Here is a 22377-nt window from a genome sequence, read left to right as displayed (position 1 = left end):
CTAATAGCGTTGGCACATTACCATGCACAACCCGATTAGCGTGGGAGCCCTTACCATCTACTAAACAGGTGGCAGTGGCAGTGGCAGTAAATAGCCACATGCTGATGGGGAAATACGCGCATGGCCATTGTATAAAAACCCCACAAAGCAGCTCTTTTCTACCATGTTAAAAGTGGACACAGTGCAGGGAAACCCCAGCCACTTTTTGGCGTGGCTTGGTAAAAGTTTAAGATGTAAAATGTTGGTCCGCAATCCAGTTTAACAATTTGACAGGGCCCTTTTATTGAAATGTGCTAGAATCTGGGCTTAACCTGTGGTAACACAGGAGTTTACCACAAACTAAACCCACATTTAACACAGTAGTTTTAGGGGACTTTTTAAAATAATATTTTATTGCAGGTTGTGCACTAATGCTGTCATTAGAAACATAGAAAATGACGGCAGATAAAGGCCAAATGGCCCATCCTCTGTAAGCCCTAACTCTTCTTTTTCCTAAGCAATCCCACATGCTTATCCCATGCCTTTTTCAATTCTGACACAGTCCTCGACTCCACAACCTCCACCAGGAGGCCATTCCACGTTTCCACCACCCTTTCCGTGAAATAATACTTTCTTAGATTACTCCTAAACCTATTCCCTCTTAACTTCATCGTATGCCCACTCATTCCAGAGTTTTCCTTCAGTTGAAAAAGGCTCACTTGCTGTACATTAATGCCCTTGAGATATTTAAACGTCTTTATCATATCTCCTCTCTCCCTCCTCTCTTCTAGCCTATACATGTTGAGGTTCATAAGTCTGTCCCTATATTTTTTATGCTCAAGATTACTTACTAATTTTGTAGCTGCCCTCTGGACCGACTCCATCCTGTTTATATCTTTTCGTAGGCCCGGTCTCCAGTACTCTAAATGGGGCCTCACAACAGACTTATACAATGGCACTATCACCTCCTTTCTCCTGCTGGTCATCCCTCTTTTTATGCACCCAAGCATCCTTCTGGCTTTGACCATCGCTTTTTTCTACCTGTTTGGAAGCTTTAAGGCCATCAGACACAATCACCCCCAAGTCCAGCTCTTCCTTTGTACACTGAAGCACTTCACCCCCTATACTGTACCGTTCTCTCGGATTCTTGCGACTCAAGTGCATAACCTGCATTTTTTACCATTAAACCTTAGTTGCCATATATCGGTCCATTCTTCCAGCTTCGCTATGTGCTTCTTCATGTCATTCACACCCTCCAGGGTGTACACCTGTTGCAGAGTTTGGTATCATCCGCAAAGAGAGAAACGCAGTACTGGCATAGAGATAAACGAGAGCACTTACTGCCTCCAATTTAGGAGGCACTCTGCTCCCTGCATTAACTCCGCCTTAGTCAGTTACTGCATGTTACATATAATCCCCCGGATTCGATACTGTGCGCCTATTCTATAACAATGCGTGCAACTGAATAAGCTTAACAAGCTAACGAGCGCTGATAACAGCACTTAACAAGCAATAATGAGCACTAATTGGCACTGATTAGAATTTAGACGCACAAGTCGCTAAGCGGTCCTTTTACTAAGGCGCGCCGAGAAATGGCCTACGCTGGTGTAGGCACTTGTTTTGGCTGCGTGCAGGTTCATTTTTTAGCACGCCTGCAAAAAAGGCCTTTTTTGTGGCCGAAAATGGGCGTGCGGCAAAATTAAAACCAGTGCGTGTCCATTTTCGGCCTGAGATCTTACCGCCACCCATTGACTTAGCGGTAAGGTCTCACACATTAACAGGGCGGTAATCACCATGCCGATTACCGCCGGGTAATCACCACGCGGTAGAAAATTTCTACCGCGTGTTTTGGACGCATGTTAAAAATGGAATTACAACCCGGGGCACGCGGTAGTTCCAATTTGACACGCATGTCCATTTTTGGCCAAAAAAAAGAGGCCTTTTTGTTTTGTAAATGCGCTGAAAAATGAACCTGCGCGTGTCCAATACATGCGTCTACACCAGCGCAGGCCACTTTTTGGCGCACCATAGTAAAAGGACTCCTTAATGTGAAGTGGCAGTAGACCCAACCACTGATATCTTACGACAGCGATTTTCTTGGATTAGCTGAAAATGACTCATGCTGTGAAAAAGTACATACAAAATTGAATGTGCAAACTTTTAACCTGCATCGGGTTGAGTAGAGACAGCATTCCTTGGGGGGTGGGTTTAAGTTAGGGACTGCAAAGCCATACATACTTTTGTATTTCCAAAAGTATGAGTGAGTGCTGTTTTGGTTGGAATTATACACCCACAAAAAAAGCAAGTGGAAGTATCTGCCTGCGCATTTTTCTTTAGGCAATTTTCAAGCCATGCGCGTATGTTCACGTTGAATAATGATGGAAGATCCGCAGCTGAAAAGTACCCTCCAACAATGCAGTTATGTGAGCAGTGAAAATTGCTGTCTTAATGAGTTTGAACATAGAAAGCAAAAGAGAGTAAAATATAGGTAAATTTATTTATTTATTGGGATTTATTAACTGCCTTTATGAAGAGATTCATCCAAGGTGGTATACAGCAGGTACCAATGGCGTAGCTATGGGTTAAGTTTTTACGAATTTTGGGAGCCGGTTGTTAAAGTAGGGCCCTCCATGGCTACTTTAACAACTGGCTCCCAAAATGTGGGTTTGGGCCCCCTGCTGAATTCTCTTTTACTTTGCTGGTGGAGATGCTGAGCTCTGCCAGCCAAGTAAATAGACTGCTGCTGCTCCCAGCTCCTTGTTTCCAGCTCTGGGCAGCAGGCTGGGACTTCTCCAGCATGTGTGAGAAGTTTCAGCAAGCTACTCAGAGCAAGATGTTGGGAGTGGTGGCAGTCCATTTATTGGTTGCCAGCAAAGGTATGCCTAGCGTGCCCACACGAAGGGAGGGAGGAGAGAGAAGCAAGTGTTGCTCCCCCCCTCCTCCACCCGGCCACCCCTGGCCCTTCCAACTGCAGAGCTGGCTACATCCGGAGAAAGAGCCTGTTGTTAAAAATTTACCAGCACACCCCTGCACAGGCCTATCCATTCTTGGTTCAGGCCCACCCAACGGCGGCACCGCATATCAACATCTCTCCTCCTCTGCGGCGTCCCAGCATCTGCCCACCTGTCACTGAACCACATCCCTCCCCGGCGTACCTTGCAGGCATTACCAGCACCTGCAGTGATTCAGTATTGCTGCCTGCACTGGCCCTGCAGGCTTCCATCAGCCAAGTCCCGCCCTCGCTTCCTGTTTCCTATCTGGCAGGATCTGGCCAATGGAAACCCGTGGGGCTGGCGCAGGCAGCAATAATGAATCACTGCAGGTGCCAGGGATGCCTTTAAGTTATACAGGTGGGGATGAGGTTCAGCAATGGGTGGGCAGATGCCAGGACGCCGCAGAGGAGACGTTGATATGGGGTAGGTGAAAAAAAAACCCCAACCTATAATCTTTTTTATATCTCTGGGGAGGGAGGGCCCATCTAAGTTAACTCTGGGCCCATCCAAAATACTGGTACAGATTGATATAAAACTTAAATTTACTAATATGTCATTCCTGTACTGACCTTCTTCACAGATTTCCCCTTTATAACCAGGAACACAGATGCAGATTCCCATAATGCATGTACCATGACCAAAGCAGGTTGGATCAATGCACTGCTCTTCTGGTACATCACATTCAGCTCCTTTCCAGCCATTTCGACAAGTGCAGTGCCCCTTTTCATATTCTCCATTCCCGCTGCAGAGGACTGGACAAGAATCTGAAAAATTGAAAACGGAAAACAATTTTGCATAATTCATTACATTCCCAAGAGATGTGTAAACTGGACTTGGGCAAATCATAGCCTACAGAAGCTTTCAGCTGGCCAAAGGGGGTAAAAAGTGCCCTAGCCCTTGACAACTAGGTCTTCTCAATTTGTCCCCAAAAGCGATGTTTGCTGCAGACTGGAAATGTTCTCCCCCTAATTCTACAAACTCATATGCACAATTTGATGTTTACTCTCAGATTCTACATAGCGCGCCTAGAGATCCGCATCAAAATCCAAAGGATTCTATAACAATGCGCATAACTTAACAAGCTAATGAGTGCTGATAATAGCACTTAACAAGTAATAATGAAAACTAATTGGCACTAATTAGAATTTACGGGCACAACTTTCTAAGCGTTTTCTGTAACAAAGTGCGACGAACTTCGAACGCATGCAGGCAAAAAGGAAATGGGCGTTTCGTGGGCGTTCTGAAATTTAGGCACATAGTTATAGAATATGGCCCAGTGCGCAAAAATCTATGCGCTGGGATTTACACCGCTTTTTCAGTGGTGTAAATAGATACGCGTAGTTTTAGGCACTGAGATATCAACTAAGTATATTCTGTATACACCTAAATCTAGGCACCGCTTATAGAATACGCTTAGTCGGCAGAGATTTCACAATTGTAGACATCTCTTCGGAGAGGAGTATTACAAGTTCGTTTTGCTTTTCAGCATATTTTATATATATTTTTTAGAGAAGAGGAGACCTAATAGATTTTTGTCTCGATATTTCCCTTGGAGCACACATTCTGAGGTATATCTTCTGAGGTTGCAAAGACCCCTGAGGCAGGCCTTAGGGCCGAAACACGGCCGTGTCGGATCCATTTTATGTACAAATTTGTTACTTTTTAATTTTTATTTTTCATGTGAATAAATACATAATTTTTGGTATCCTCATCCATTCTCCTCACTTTTTGTTTTTTATCTCACGGTTTCGTGAGGATTTTTACCTCCTTTTTGTTTTTACTGATTTTTTAGGTGCCATATACAGAATTTCTTTATTTTATTTTTATTTGTTGCATTTGAGTCCCACATTTTCCCACCTTATTTGCAGGCTCAGTGTGGCTTACATAGTACCGTATTGGCGATCGCCAGTTCCGGTATAACAATTACAAAGTGAGTAATGGTATAATAAGGTTCATGTGTACAAGACACAATAGTGGATCGTAGAGAAGGGGAGTTGTGTTTTGTCCATTCGCTCTTTGGTTTCGCTTGTGTTGCAGGGTTTAGGTATTTAGGTTGGGTCAGTAGGGTATGCCATTTCGAACAGATTAGTTTTTAGTGATTTCCACATGTTTAGGTGGTCGTATGTTGTTTTCACAGCTTTAGGTAATGCGTTCCATAGTTGTGTGCTTATATAGGAAAAGCTGGATGCATAAGTTGGTTTGTATTTGAGTCCTTTGCAGTTTCGGTAGTGGAGATTCATTCCCTTAGCATGCAAATGTGTGCACGCAAGTTACAAATTAGTGCCAGTTATTAGCATAACTTAATTGTTATATTAGCTGCTAATTGTCATTAACAGTCAATAATTGGCTATAATTGATGTTAATTGGCGCTAATCGGCACTAATTTGCAGTTAAGCATATAACTGCCCTTAGTCAGTATTCTACAGATTCAGCTGCAAAGGGGGTAGCATGGATTTTGGAGAGGTATGGGCAGTTTATGGACATGCCTAGCACTTGTGCATGAAGGTTATAGAATACTATCAGTTACACGCCTGACTGAGGCGGTAGGCATGAGCATTTACACCAGCCATTGAGCTAGCCTAAGTGCTTGTGCCTAAAGTTAGGCCTGTAGCCTAGCACTGCCCAATTACCACTGGGTACACACTGGTGCTACAAAAATAAATATATATTTGTAACGCCGGATATAATGGTGCACTGGAGGTGGGGACTACTGACGGCTGCTGTGGTAGCCCAGCTGTACTTCCTTTATAGCGAGTGGTAAGCCCGCGTTGGGCTTATCGCTGCTTTGTAAAAGAGGCCCTTAAATTCCATTGCATGCAACTTCAAGGGGGTGTGGACATGGGAGGGGCATGGGTGGGCTGGCGGCATGTTGGGTAGTTACTTGCGCGAGTTATAGAATAGTCATTTACGCATCTGACTTACAGTTAGGTGCAACCACTTACACTGCCTCTTGAGCTGGCGTAAGTGCTCACATCTAACATTAGTCCCCTAATTCTATAAAAGTCGCTAAAAACTGAGCATGCAAATTGAGGCATATGCCCATTTTGTGTACGCAATTTAACTGAACAACGAGCTAATTAGCACAAATCATTGGCTTTTCAACAAGCAATCACTGGTACTAATTACATTTAATTGCTATTTACATATATAATGTTAGGCACTGGATCCACACCTAAAATTTACACACCAATTGAAAAAGAGGGCACAGAAATGGGAGGGTCATGGGTGTAATGGGGTGTTCCTAAAATTAACATGCTTTGTTATAGAATAATAAGGATAATCGCCTAATGTAGGCACGTACATTTTGCATCACATTTCAGTTGGTGGAAATGAAAAACCTAAAGTTAGGCTGATTCCAGGGTGTAAGTGCTATTCTATAAACCATGCCTAAGTTTAAATGCAGCTTACAGAATAGTGCATTTTTTGGCACTGTTTTTTTTGGATCTAGCCCTAGGCGCATAAATGCAAACTTACACTAGTATTGTACAATAGCAGTTCCATATTGAACTGCCATTATAGACTTTGTGCTTAGGGCACGATTCTATATATTGTGCCTAAAATTAATGAATGTTAGGCAATCACGTCTAAGCATATTTTAAATACCGCACAAAAATCTACACCAGGTATTTAGAATATGCTTAGGTGTAGTTCATGCAACTAAATCTACGTGCATCCATTTACTCCAACACTAGGAGTGGCCTAGTGGTTAGAGCACTGTTCTTGCAATCCAGAGATGGCAGTTTCAAACTCCACTGCTGCTCCTTGTGATCTTGGGCAAGTCACTTAACTCTCCATTGTCTCAGGTACAAACTTAGATTGTGAGCCCTCCTGGGACAGAGAAATATCCAGTGTACCTGAATGTAACTCACCTTGAGCTACTACTGAAAAAGGAGTGAGCAAAAATCTAAATAATAAAATAAAAAGCTAGTATAAATCCCTTCGTGTAGATTTGCATGCACTGGCCCATATTTTATAACAATGTATGTAGATTTTGGAACATCCACAAAACACCCATTTCCACACCCCTAACCATTCCCCTTTTTGCCTGCGCACGTTAGAATTTATGTGCAGTACATTACAGAATACGCTTGGCAATGTATGCACGTAAATTCTAATTTTTGCCAATTAGTGCATGTTATTGCTTATACTTAGCTTGTTAAATCAATTAATCTACGCACATAGGGGTCCTTTTACAAAGGCGCGCTGAAAAATGGCTTGCGGTAGTGTAGGTGTGGGTTTTGGGTGCGCGCTGATCCATCTTTCAGAGCGCCTGTGAAAAGGGCCTTTTAAAATTTTTGCTGCAAATGGACATGCGGCACAATGAAAATTGTTGCGTGTCCTTTTTGGGTCTGAGACCTTACTGCCAGTCATTGACCTAGCCGTAAAGACTCACGCGATAACTAGGCGGTAATGACCTACGCGCCAAATGCCACTCGGCGCGCTTCCGTTACACATGCCCGAAAATAAAAATTATTTTCCAGATGCACGTATCGTACATGTACTAAAAATGAAATTACCGCAAGTGCCACGCAGTAACTCCATTTTGGCATGCGTTGGGTGCGCTTATACGCTTATGCGACTTAATAAAAGGACCCCATAGTTATAGAACACACTTAGATTTACGCTCAGAACTGTGTGTAAATCTATGTGCGCTATATAGAATCTGGGGGTTAGCGTACATCACCCCAGCGCCTAAATCTCAGCACCATGCTCTGAATGTACCCCATATTGTGCATCTAATATAATAAAACGCACCGTGAACGTTCTAATGAGGACAACGTTCTGAAGCCATCTGACGTCACTCCCTGAGTCCCTGGTTCGTGGGGTTCGTGGAGTTCGTGGCGTTCGTGGTGTGAAGCCATCCAGCCGTCTCTGCCCCGCCCTCGTGCCTAAACAAACAAATACGGAAGCGAAGCGTCAGGGAAGGAGGCGGCGCTCCCGACGTCTAGCCTTCCCTTCGCTGTGTTCCGCCTTCAAAACAAGGCGGAACACAGCGAAGGGAAAGCTAGACGTCGGGAGCGCCGCCTCCTTCCCTGACGCTTCGCTGCACGAACCGCCACGGAGGTAAAGTTAAAAAGAATAAAAAAAAAAAAAGGGATGCATGGATGCGAAGGGGGGAATGGATGCGAAGGGGGGGGGGAGAAGAGGGTGGGCCAGGCTGGGACATGGGAGAGAGAGTAGCATGGATGCGAGGGGGGGGGGGGGTCATGGAAGGGCGAGAGGGGACTTGCTGGAAAAGGATGAATGGAGGCGGCAGGGGACAGAGGAGCATGGATGGGTATGGATTAGGAGGGCAGGGCACAGGGAGAGAGGGGAATTACTGGAAATGGATGAATGGAGGGGGCAGGGGACAGAGGAGCATGGATGGGCATGGATTGGGAGGGCAGGACTCAGGGAGAGAGGGAAATTGCTGGATAGGGAAAATGGAGGGGCCAGGTGACAGATGAGCATGGATGGGCATGGATTGGAAGGGCAGGACTCAGGGAGAGGGGAATTGCTGGATAGGGATGAATGGAGGGGACAGATGGGCATGGATGGATATGGATTGCAGAGCAGGCCTCAGGCAGAGAGGGGAAATGCTGGATAGGGAAAAATGGAGGGGCCAGGTGACAGAGGAGCATGGATGGGCATGGATTGGAAGGGCAGGACTCAGGGAGAGGGAATTGCTGTATAGGGATGAATGGAGGGGACAGATGGGCATGGATGGATATGGATTGCAGAGCAGGCCTCAGGCAGAGAGGGGAAATGCTGGATAGGGAAAAATGGAGGGGCCAGGTGACAGATGAGCATGGATGGGCATGGATTGGAAGGGCAGGACTTAGGGAGAGGGGAATTGCTGGATAGGATGAATGGAGGGGACAGATGGGCATGGATGGATATGGATTGCAGGAGCAGGCCTCAGGCAGAGAGGGAAAATGCTGGATAGGGAAAAATGGAGGGGCCAGGTGACAGATGAGCATGGATGGGCATGGATTGGAAGGGCAGGACTCAGGGAGAGGGGAATTGCTGGATAGGGATGAATGGAGGGGGCAGATGGGCATGGATGGATATGGATTGCAGAGCAGGCCTCAGGCAGAGAGGGGGAAATGCTGGATAGGGAAAAATGGAGGGGCCAGGTGACAGAGGAGCATGGATGGCCATGGATTGGAATGGCAGGACTCAGGGAGAGGGGAATTGCTGCATAGGGATGAATGGCGGGGACAGATGGGCATGGATGGATATGGATTGCAGGTCAGGCCTCAGGCAGAGAGGGGAAATACTGGATAGGGATGAATGGAGGGGGCAGGTGACAGACAAACATGGATGGCCATGGATTGGGAGGGCAGGGCTCAGGGACAGAGGGGAATTGCTGGAAAAGGATGAATGGAGGGGGCAGGGGACAGATGGCCATGGATTGGGAGGGCACGGCTCACACTGTCTCTCTCATATACAATGTCTTTCTGACTCTCACTCTCACACACTCTGTCTCACACAGTATCACATTCACTCTCTATGTGCCACACAGTCACTCACACACTCGCTTGGTGTCATACACTCACTCTCACAGAGAATCTGTGTCTCACACACACTCTGTCTCTTGCCCACACACACACACTCTCTCTCACACTGTGTCTCACATACACACTTGCACACACTCTCATTCTCACACACACTCTCTCACAAACACACTCACACCCAGAGTCACTCTCTCTCTCACACACTCACACTTTCACTCTGACTCTCAAACACTCACTCTCACATACACTCTCCCAAACATACACACTCCAAGGAAAACCTTGCTAGCGCCCGTTTCATTTGTGTCAGAAACGGGCCTTTTTTTACTAGTGTTAATAATAATCATTTATGGGTAAATTAAGAATCACAGAGAGAGGGGAAGAGAGAAAAAATTTGCCAAACATTATTTTTCTGAATTTAATTCTATTCAGGACTAATTTAAAGCAAACTGTCTCTTCATGTTCAAGTGTACAGCGCTGCGCACGTCTAGTAGCGCTATAGAAATGATAGGTAATAGTAGTAGTAAGTTATGACATGAACTGGTAGTGCCTTTGAAGTAGTTAACAATGTAAAATGGAGTGGCCTAGTGGTTAGGGTGGTGGACTTTGGTCCTGAGGAACTGAGTTCAATTCCCACTTCAGGCACAGGCAGCTCCTTGTGACTCTGGGCAACTCACTTAACCCTCCATTGCCCCATGTAAGCCACATTGAGCCTGCCATGAGTGGGAAAGCGCGGGGTACAAATGTAACAAAAAAACCCCATGAAACTTCTAATTTACAAGCCAATAAGTGTAGAACAGGTTACACGCTACCTTCACATACTACTACCGAGAAAGACAGTTAAATCAGACAAGTTTGAAACATGCAGAGTAATGGTATTGCTATGACTTCAACTTCATTAATATTTAAAACTAGTAGAAAGGCCCAATAGAAATCATGGGAAAAATGAAATGAGCATTTCACTACACCGACTTTCCCTTGCATACTTTATTTGTAATTAGTGTACGGTATTTGCTGTCCAGGCCCATGGGAAACATGGCAAACAGTTAAATAATAGATTTTTAATTTCTCTCTAAATATAGGGCTAGATTCTATATATCACGCCTAAAAAACCAGAGCTGAAATGAAAAAAGCCTCGGCGTATGCTATAAAGTATGTCTTAAATTTAGCCATGTTTTATAGAGTAAGCCTACATTTCTACGCAGTTTATAGAATATACTGAGTGCCCATTGACACAACTAAATTTAGCCAAGGCCATTTGTGGCACATTTTACTTGGTGTAATTGCCAATCCCTAAATTACAGATGGACCTGGTGTATTCTATAACAACGTGCATAGATTTTAGCAATGCCCATGCCCACAACCCCTTTTCGACTATGCGACTTAGAATTTACACGCATCACATTATAGAATATGCTTAGTCAATTGTGCACGTAAAGTTTAATTACTGTCAGTGTCAATAATTGGTTGTTAATTGGCAATTATCAGCGCTGATTGGCTTCTTAACTAATTAAGTTGTGTGCACAAATACACAATACAACTGGCCATTTATGCATTTAATAGTGCTCTCATGACAGAGTTCCAAGAGCCAATTTTGGGCGTAAAATCTGAGGTAAACCTAAAGGATCCTAAATCAATCACCAGATAACCCTCAAATTTTCAGGAAATAGGTATGTTTAAACAGGACTAACAGAGTGACCAACACACAGGACCTTATAAAATTGACCCCCTAATTCTAGAAATGTGTGCATTTAATTTTACACTTAGGTCTAGATTCAGTAAAAAAATGTGCACTGAGGGCTATACTCTAAGCAGCACTCTGAGTTGGGTGTCATTTATAGAACAGTGTAGCATTGGGATCTGCACCCAACCATGAGTGCGAGGATTCAGACCAACTGAAACCTGGTGTAAATCCTCGCATGCAAATTAGGCATGGACCCCTTGAATTCTAAAATACTGTGCCCATCTTTAGTGAACGCCCCATGACCTCACTCCCTTTTCAGTTACATGCTATAGAATAACGCTTAGCAAGATGGACGTACAAATCCAAATTGTTGCCAATTAATGCCAATAATTGATTGTTAATATACATAAACATGTCCCAAACATCAATATGGAGCATAGGTTATAAACAAGTAGTATTTTGATATCTGGAGACCATCAGATCTAACTGCCTCACACAACCATCAGAACATTCATTTGTTCTATCGCAATAAGCGAAATGGTGTGGTGCAAATCCTCATCGGTTCCTCTCATTGTTTAACAACTGTTCATTACATTCTTATATTTCTTTTTTTACAATCCACATATATCTCATGAAAAAACTAGTGTTTTTAAAGACACTTATCTTGAATGATAGCAGCTTAAAGATATCAGAGATATCAAAGGTATCAGGGAACCCCTGCCAAAATTGATTGTTAGCACCCAAATTATTGGTGCTAATTGGCTCGTTATTTAATTACATCGTGCATCCAAATCGGGTGCTTGCCCAAATTAGTGCGTGAAACTTTGGGTGCCATATATATTGGCACTAAGGGCCAGATTCTATATATGGCGCCTCAAAAATCCGCATGGAACAAATTTCTGCCTAAGCTTATTCCATAAGTGGCACCAAGATTTAGGCATGGTATATAGAATAAACTTAGTTGATATCCCAGCACCTAGAACTGCATGCATCTATTTACACCAAGGAAAACCTGGCATAAATATCGGTGCATAGATTTAGGCACAGAGGGGCAAATTCTATAATAGTGCTTGTAAATTCTGGAATGCCCACAAAATGCCCATTTCCCCACCGATAACCACACCTCTTTTTGGCTATGTACATTAGAATTCAGGTCAGTTGCGTTACAGAATACACTTAGGGGTCCTTTTACTAAGCTGCGGGAAAAAGGACCCTGCGCTAGACCAATTACCACTGGGTTATCACCGTGGAAGCCATTTCCAGGGGAGGGACTACCGCCGGCAACCACGTTGGGCCAACAGTAGTCCTGGAAGAGTGAGCGGTAAGCCCACACTGGGCTTACTGCTGTTCTGTAAAAGAGCTCCTTAGTGAGTTGTGTGCGTAAATTCTAAAATGTTTTGTACATATTTGGGATCTTGCCGGGTATTTGTGATCTGGATTGGCCATTGTTGGAAACAGGATGCTGGGCTCGATGGACCTTTGGTCTTTCCAGTATGGCAATACTTATGTACTTAATTATTACCACTTAATGTTCATTATTGCTCATTAAGTGCTATTAACAAATCTGATTAGCATGGTAAGTGAATTAAGTTATGCGTGTTGTTATAGAATACGCTTGAAATTCAGCATGGAACACTAGGAGCAATATATAGAATCCTGGGATAATTGTCAATAATTAGCAGTTAAACACGTAAGTGCCATTAGCCTGAATTCTATACATTGCATATGCAAAATACAGAGCGCGCCACTACAGGAGGGATATGGGTGGAATAGGGGTGTGTCAGGCATTTACGCACACGGGTTACAGAAAACAAGTATTTATGCGCCTAGCTGCCTAACTGCCTACAGTCAGGCACAAGCATCTACACCAGTCACTGAAGTAGCATAAGCTTATAGTTAGGCACAGTATTGTATAATGGGAACTGCGCATCACACTTAAGGGTGAATTCTATAAATCCCGCCTACAAAATCAGAACAAATAAAAACACTTAAGCACTATTCCATAAGCCACGCCTAAAGTTAGGTGTGCTTTATAGAATAGAGTTTAAGAACAGGGGTTAAATAACAAAAACATGGTGCAAATGCCCCTCCTAAATTTATGCACAGAAACCCCCTTATTATATAATTGCACATGCAACTCAAATCCACGCCCATGCTCTGCCCTGAAATGCCCATGACTCTCCCATTTCCTTGCCTCCTGTTCTGGGATGCATATAAAATTTAGTTGCAGATCTCGTGCATCCCTACACCCAGCGTAAATCCAACGTAAATTTACACCAACATAAATCCCTACACCCAGCATCACAGCACAACCAATGATTATACTAAACAATATACAATCTTCATTCCCTTCGACTTTCCTGGTTCATGGCACGCACCTACCTCATTCGACCAGAATACAACCTGTATTTGTTATCAACCAACTGGCGAACGCCTTTACGGTATTATGTAAGCCACATTGAGCCTGCAAATAGGTGGGAAAATGTGGGGTACAAATGCAACAAATAAATAAATAAAAATAAATTTGTGTGTGCACATATTAATTGATTTCAATTAGCACCAATAATTGCTTGTTAAAAAGTCAATTATTGGCACTAATTGTCTCACTATTCAATTAAATTACGTGCACAATTTTTGGTGGCTTTTATAGAATTAGGGGGTTAGCACGTATCATCCCAGTGCCTAACTTTAGGCAACCTATAGAGAATTACCCTCATATATAGGGTAGAGTTAGCCAGTCCACAATAACAGTCGAATCTTGGATGGAAGTGTCAATTTCACAAGTTTAAAACAGATGTTAAACCAACTATCTTATGCTATATGTCATCATACAGCCCTATAGATGTCAACATTTAAAAGAGTCAACTAAGGAGTAGGGCAGAGATGGCACATCCAAAAACCACAATGGAGACACAAAGAATGGTAGTAGGTGATGTTTATTTGCAATAAGCCAAAAGGACTCAACACATCGGCTGTATTTCAGCGCCTAAGCGCCTGCAGCGGCATACCGAGGGTGGGGTGGTCCACCCCGGGTGCATGCTGCAGGGAGCAGCCACACAGTTGTCAACTCTGCTGGTTCCCTGCTCCATCTGATGTTACTTCCTGTTCTGGGGCAGAAGAAGGAGGGAACCGGCGGAGCCGACAGCTGCACGTATGCTCCCGGCACCCCAGGAGGTAAGAGCAATGTAGGGGGTGGGTGGGTTGGAGGTGATGTACCGGAGTGGGGACGACGCTGCACTGGGGGGTGGGGATGACGCTGCACTGGTGAGGACAATGACACTGCACCCGGGGGGGGGGGGGGGGCGCTGCGGCGATTCACCCCGGATGGCAGCTGACCAAGGAACACCACTGAGCGCCTGCCTCAGGAGTCTGATCAATCTGGTGAGTAAAGGTTAAATGGACTTCTGTACGACTGACAAAAACCATGTGAGAGGAACGGGTGAGTGGTTTATTTCCAATTCCTGAGTTTCAGTGTGTATACTGCCACTACATCCTTCACTGTTCTGGCATTTCAAATCCTCCGGCAGCTCTGTCTGAGCTCACTCCCACTCCTCCTCTGTTCCCTGCAGCTTGTTTTCCCTTCAGCAACAGCAGCACCAACCCTCTAACCAAACACTGCTCTGCCTCCATGCGCTGTGTCAAATCCTTTTGGCTTATTGCAAATAAACGTCACTTACTACCATTCTTTGTGTCTTCCTCGTGGTTTTTGGATGTGCCATCTCTTGGTTGATTCTATTACAGTCGTAGGGTGTGCTGTTCCCTCACCTCTTGTGGGTGTTCCTTCTGCTGCTCAACATTTAAAAGAGAACATGATAGTATACGGACAGAGTAAATCAGTAAATGAACATCACCTTTTGAACAGTCTGGACCAAGAAATCCCGGGAAACAGTGACAGTGACCTGAAATACACTCTCCATTCCCATTGCAGTTTGTAGAACAGTCATCCATAATTTCTGTAATAAAATTAATACGGATTAAGAGTTTAAGTCGTGGGTTCAGTCTTCCCTGTGGGTATGAGCTTTTAGGAGTGACCAAGATAAAAAGCAACATCAGTTTTGTACTTTGATATTATGACAATGGTACTACAACTTAGCTTCTTGGATCTACCTTCACTATGGAATAGTAGATATTTTTTTTGAAAATAGCACCCACAATTTATACCCATGGTCCTGCAAACAGTTTGCAAAGGGAAACGCCTTATGGAATTTCTCTATGAAAATTCAACATTAGGCAACAGCTGTGGGGAACTTTTATCCAGCAAGCAGGTGTAAAGCTGATGGGGGTAAGGTAGGTGTGAGGATTTTGACATGAAAGCTCATAGAGTGCCTATTCTTATCCCACCCGAGTTCTGCTCATTTTCCCAGTGGAGAAAAGTACATATGCTGTGAAAAATATGGAAGTAATTCTATAAAGAAGCGCTTACATTTATGTACTACTACTACTATTTAACATTTCTAGAGCGCTACAAAGTGTACGCAGCGCTGTACAAACACAGAAGAAAGACAGTCCCTGCTCAAAGAGCTATGTAATAAAAGTGAGCCAAGTATAGAACAATCAAGCCATTGTGACATTACTGATGAGGTTGGCTCTTATTGGTGGACTGAGGCATTATGACATCACAATATTAGCTCTGGTTACAAGAGACTACTACTACTACTATTTAGAATTTCTATAGCGCTACAAGGCATACGCAGCGCTGCACAAACACAGAAGAAAGACAGTCCCTGCTCAAAGAGCTTACAATCTAATAGACAAAAAGTAAAGCATTTAAATTTAAAATATTTAAGCAGTCAAGCACAAGAGAACAGTCACAGAAGGACTGAAGATGTTGAAGGGTGGTCAGTGTGATTAGGTGTAACTCTGGTTGGAGTAGTGGGAGAAGGTGATGGAAGAATAGAAATGGGTGAGGTAAAAGTAATGAGTGGGTTGATAGGGAGGTTATATAAGACATGTCACTCTAGGGGTGGGTGGGACTAAGTCTAAAGCAGGAGAAGGTATTCTCTGCAGCCTATCTGTGAGATGGAAAATGCTCTCTGAAGCTGCTGCTATAAGTTGTTAGTTTTCTCTCCCTGAAAGAGATCCAAGCCACACCCACGAAGTTCAAACTGTCTGTGGGGAGGGGGAGGGGAGGAAATGGCAGTGCTTGATGAAAAAGAGAGCGCACATGAGAGCATATACGCATGTAAATGTCAATATTCCCTCTATGCGCTATTCTGTAAGGGTGCATTTAAGTGTCATGGTACCTAAGTACAAATGGGCATACTCAGGGATGGAGCATGTGTGAGGTATGGGTGGAGTTGCTTATGGGGAAAATTCTATCAAGAAGCTCAAAAGTGGGGGGTGAAAAAATAGGCACTAAGGGCTGGATTCTATATATGGCAAATGAAATATCTGCATGGAACAAATTTCTGCCTAAGCATATTCTATAAGAAGCATCTAGATTTAGGCGTGGTATATAGAATATGCTTAGTTGATATCCCAACACCTAGAACTACACGCATCCATTTACACAAAGAAAAAGAAGACGTAAATACCGGTGCATAGATTTAGGAAAAGAAGGGCATATTCTATAACAGTGCACATACATTTTGGAATGCCCATGAAATGCCCATTTGCCCGCCTATAACCACACCCCTTTTTGGCTGTGTGCATTAGAATTTAGGCACTCTGCACTACAGAATACACTTAGCGAATTGTGCACATAAATTCTAATAATTGCCAATTAGTGCTCATTATTTTATTTTATTTGTTACATTTGTATCCCACATTTTCCCACCTATTTGCAGGCTCAATGTGGCTTACATAGTACCGTAGAGGCGATCGCCAATACCGGTTTGAACAAATACAGAGTGAGGTAGTGATAGAGTAAAGGTCAATGTGTGATAGGCACATTGGGAATCGTAAGGAGGAAGAGTTAAATTATGTCCAGTTCTAGCTTTGGTTTCATTATGCCGCTGGGTTAAGGCATCTAGGTTGAATCGCTAGGGTATGCCCTTTTGAACAAGCCAGCCTTTAGTAGTCTCCGGAAGTCTAGGTGGTTGCTTGTTAAGTGCTCTTAAAAACGCTGATTGGCTTGTTAAGCCAATTAAATTACTCTTGCATTTTGGCACGGAACACTAGGCACAATATATAGAATCTGGTGGTAAGCGCTATTCTATAATGGGCGTGCAGCCTTTAGAGACTAGAACACAGTGCCAATTCCCACGCCTAACTTTAGGTGCCATACTTAATGCCTGTTGAAATCTTGTGTATATGCTGGCGCCCAAGTTAGGTGCACTGAGGCAGTATTCTTTAACTATGAGTGCAACTTTCCAGAATGCCCACAGGCACAGCCATGCCTCCTTTTGAGTTATGCGTTGGTAGAGTTAGGCACCATGCCTTACAAAACAGCGCATAGTCAGATGCACATGACAATTTTAAATGTGTGCCAGTTAACAATAATTGGTTGATAGCACCCAATTATTGGTCATTAAAGGCTCATTATTCAATTAATTTGTGCATGCATCTTGGGCATACGCACAAATTTGGAAGCGAAAATCTGGGCGCCATATATAGAATCTGGGGATAAGTCAGCAACTCACAGAATACTGTAAGTTATGCATGCTCTTGCCACAGTTACATCAGGTCAATTAATGGTATAACTGTAGGTGCCTAGATTTTAAGCAGCTCGGTACAGGGTTATGCTAGTATATTATAATGGCATCTGGGTGCCCAGGAGTCATTATAAAATAAGGATTCACCTCACGGCATTGGGCACCTAAACAGAGATGTCCACTTACAGAATTATTTTCTATGCATACTTTTTAGTATTTTATGAGAGGGGGGAGGAGAGGAAAAGGGCAATTTTCAGAACACCCCTTTCTACTCATGAAAATATAGCATTTGTAAATTGCTCATTTAGGAAATATAGAAGCTTAATTTAGAATAATACAAACATGGGGGGGGGGGGGGAATGGAAGGTGGGAATTTTTGTAACAGTGGCAGGAATCCATCTGAATTAGGTTTTTGTTTTTTTAAATAAAGGCAACATATGTACTCATATGTCTCTATAATATATAATCCCAGAACAAGCCTCAATAGCACACAGGGGTTTGCACACAAAATCACACCTGCCCTGAGACAGGGGCAAGTACTGTGCATAAATATGTACGTGTCGTGCATGAATCTTAAAGTATGTGCATATCTTGCGTCTCCACCCCTAGCAATGTCTACAAATGGTCTACATAGAAATATGTGTTCTGTAACAGAGAGAACAAATATACATGTGAGACATGATAGTACATGGAGAGGAGAATTCACATATCCAAGTCAGAACATGGTCACTTCCTACACTATTTTACAAGAGGCTCTGCCAAACAGAGCCTCTTGTTAAATAAATGCAGGACCGCATGTCAAAGTCTCTCCACTTACAGAGGAAGCGGTGATTTTAGAAAGCTGCACTTGGTGAGCACTTCTCCTTCTGAAAAGGGTCCTAAATCCCAACATTGGTGGTTTCCCCACAGGAACAACCCAAGTGACAAATATCCCTGATTCCAGCCCCCTATGGAAAGTCCCTCTCCAATTCCAGCTTCCCAATAGCAGCCCCCAACTTCAGCAGATCCCAAGTACGGATAAGCACCCAATACATGGTACCCTCCCCCAAGGCCAAATTGCCACCCCCAAAGGGTCTAAGGGGGCAAGATGGGTCCCTTCTGGAAGACTCCCTGACCCACTCCAGGGGCTTATTGGGAGTCCATGGAGTCTAAAGGGGCAGAAACAATGCTCATTTGCTCCTACCTTGACAATCAGGCCATCAAAATGGCTGCCAAGGCTGTTAGCTGTAATATCATAGTATTACTATTAGAGTTCAGGCTTCCACATATATGGTATTACCACTAGAGGTCTTGGAAGCCATTTTGGATGACCCGATCATCAAGGTGGGAAACAGTGGGTATTGCTCACACTCCACTAGACTCTAGGACCTCCAGTAAGCCTGGGGAGTGCATTTGGGTGGGGGAGGGTCAGCCCAGGAGTGGGTGTGAATTACATCAGGCGTGTTAGAATTGGTACATCCTGGCATCTAGGTGGCTGCCATCAGGGGGGAAAAATGCCCAGGGGAGGGAGAGGAAGGCAAGGGTGATTAGATATCAAGAGGATGATCATGATGGTAGGTGGATGAAAAGGGGGGTGATTGGGGGGGGGACAGGACATCTGGATTTAAACTGCCTCTTACAGTAGGCACTAATACATCCATCTTTTTTAGTACATACAAGGATTCCTTATGTGAAATGGGGAAGCCATGTGTGTATTGTAGGCCCGCCCAGGACACTCAGCGGGGCATAATCGAACTGCGCCGGCCAAATAGATGGCTGGACATCTATTTGGCCGGCACCGCAAAGAGCAGTCCCGAACCGTATTATCGAAAAAGATGGCCGGCCATCTTTCGTTTCGATAATACAGTTAGGCCGGCCAAATGTCAGAGATGGCCGGGTTGGAGATGGCTGGCATCGGTTTTCGCCGATAATGGAAACTAATGCCAGCGATCTCAAACCCGGCCAAATCCAAGGCATTTGGTCGTGGGAGGAGCAAGCATTTGTAGTGCACTGGTCCCCCTGACATGCCAGAGCACCCTAGGGGGCACTGCAGTGGACTTCAAAAATAGCTCCCAGGTGCATAGCTCCCTTACCTTGGGTGCTGAGTCCCCCAAATCTCCCCCAAAACCCACTCCCCACAATTGTACACCACTACTATAGCCCTTAGGGATGAAGGGGGCATCTACATATGGGTACAGTGGGTTTTGGGGGGGGGGGTTGGAGGGCTCCCATTTACCACCACAAGTGTAACAGGTAGGGGGGGGGATGGGCCTGGGTCCACCTGCCTGAAGTGCACTGCACCCACTAAATACTGCTCCAGGGACTTGCATACTGTTGTCAGGGAGCTGGGTATGACATTTCAGGCTGGCATACAGGCTGGCAAAAAATATATATATTTTCTTTTTGGATGGGAGGGGGTTGGTGATCGCTGGGGGAGAAAGGTGAGGTCGTCCCCGATTCCCTCCGGTGGTCATTTGGTCAGTTGGGGCACCTTTTTAAAGCTTGGTCCTGAAAAAAAAAAGGAAGCAAGTGAAGCCGGCGAAATGCTCGTCAGGTTGCTTTCTTGTTTCCATTATCGGGCGAAGCCAGCCATCTCGTGAGCACGCCCCCGTCCCGCCTTCGCTACCCTACCGACACGCCCCCTTGAACTTTGGCCGGCTCTGCGACGGAAAGCAGTTGGCGCCAGCCAAAATCGGCTTTCGATTATACTGATTTGGCCGGGTTCAGGAGATCGCCGGCCATCTCCCGATTTGTGTCGGAAGATGGCCAGCGATCTCCTTCGAAAATAAGCTGGTAACTGTCCCTGCTCCACCCCTGCTCCCTTGAAATCTGAATACAGTTAGCTTCCCTTGTTCTGAAATAGCATTTAAACATCTGGGCTGTCTATTCATTTTAATGCTGCTGTTTACATGTGGAAATGCTTTTAAAAAAATGGGAAAGGTCAGTTAAGCATGCAAACCGTTTTTGTGTGTGCAGTAGCTGTGCACTTGAGAAGAGGAAGGGAAGATTAATGTATAATAGTGAGAAAAACTTGTAAACCCTAGTCAAACTGGAAGACAGGATAAATGTTCAGGGCCGAATAGACAAAGGAACTATTTGCATAATTTCTGCTATTACTAATGGAGGGAATACAACCAATTCCTTGTTAGTAATGCTAAGCTTTTTGCCACCACGTTTCGACAGGTAAATCTTTTAAAACGCGATTTCCAGATCTGGTGCCAAAAATCACTTTTTATTGTTGGAGAACAAAAGGAACAGCAATATATTAATTACACTACCAACTTTAAATTTTTTTTTTTTTTACTGGTTAGCTAACTAAGAAAATTTAATTTTTTATATAGACCAAATAATGATCTTTTATGCTCTATAACAGTGGTTCTCAAAACTGTCCTGGGGCACCACCAGCCAGTCAGGTTTTCAGGATATCTGTAATGAATATGCATGAGAGAGATATACATATAAGGGAGTTGAAAGGCATGCAAATCTGTTGCATGCATATTCATGAGGAATATCCTGAAAATCCGATTGGCTGGTGGTTCCTCAGGACAGGTTTGAGAGCCCCTGCTCTAAAACATAAACATTTCAAAGGCAATTCTATAACTGGGCACCCGCATTTCCATGCCACTTAACATGTAAATTTACAGAATACTAGCACTTTCACAGTAACCTCAGATGCTATATATGGCCCCCAGATTTGTAAGCTCGAATTTGGGTGCATCCCAAGATGTGTGCACAAATTAATTGGCTAACGAGCTGTCAATCATCAATAACTGAATGCTAACAATCAATTACTGACATTAATTGGCACCCATTAGAATTAGCGCATGCATCTGACTGCACGCTATTCAATAAGGCAGTGTGCCAAACTCCCATAGCACGTATCTCAAAAGGGGGTGTGGCCATGGGCGAGTCAGGGGCATTCCAAAAAGTTGCAAACACAGTTATAGAATGCTGGCTCAGCGTGACCAGCTTGGGCATCAGCATTTATATTTATTTATTTATTTGTGAGATTTATATCCCACATTATCGCAAACAAGTTTGAGTTCAATGTGGCTTACAATAAACAGTATAGGATACATAACAAAGAATAATGCATAAGAAAGTAATTTGTTGTAGGAATCCAATTTTACAATACAGTATCATAAACGTACTGGGATAGCTTTGGATGCTTAACATTTAGAAAATCTATTATGAATGAGAAATTGTACATGAAGCAAAGAGACAGTTTAATGGTAAATAGAGTAATAACCAATTCAGGTAATAATTAATTGTTTGAGATATGGTCGTTCTTTGAGAGGGTTTGTTTGAATAGGAATGATTTGAGGATTTTGCGGAATCTAGTATATTCCTGTACATTTCATATTTTGGGTGGTAAGGAGTTCCACCATTTGGTTCCTAGGTAAGTGAACTATGCAGAGTGGACAGTTTTGTAGATCACTTTTTTTTTAAATTTGGGAGGTGTAGTCTGAGATAATTTCTTGCCTCATATTTAGCGTTTCTTTGAGGTAAATTTATTAATGGTACCATATATCTGGTTTCAGCAGGCATAAATCTGGCACTTAAAAGTTTGGGCATGGGAATTGGTGCCAAGGGCAAGTGCCCTTTATAGAACTGTGCTTAGCGCCAGTCTTTTCCAGTGCCCATTTTTGAATGCA

General features: G+C 43.8%; 1 protein-coding gene across 1 annotated transcript in view; it reads right to left on the bottom strand.

The window, feature by feature from the left end:
• Positions 1–22377, bottom strand: part of TENM1 (teneurin transmembrane protein 1) — a 696753-nt gene that overhangs the window by 367527 nt on the left and 306849 nt on the right. The window contains exons 8-9 of the mRNA XM_030210273.1: positions 15002–15103; positions 3542–3736 (exon numbers count right to left, since the gene is read on the bottom strand). Of these exons, the coding sequence (XP_030066133.1) occupies positions 3542–3736; positions 15002–15103 (297 nt within the window). The remainder of the gene's footprint in view (positions 1–3541; positions 3737–15001; positions 15104–22377) is intronic.

Source organism: Microcaecilia unicolor, chromosome 7 (assembly GCF_901765095.1).
Source record: "Microcaecilia unicolor chromosome 7, aMicUni1.1, whole genome shotgun sequence".
Classification (NCBI taxonomy): domain Eukaryota; kingdom Metazoa; phylum Chordata; class Amphibia; order Gymnophiona; family Siphonopidae; genus Microcaecilia; species Microcaecilia unicolor.
Note: the sequence above shows the minus strand (reverse complement) of the source record. Positions and strands in the feature narration are given on the sequence as shown.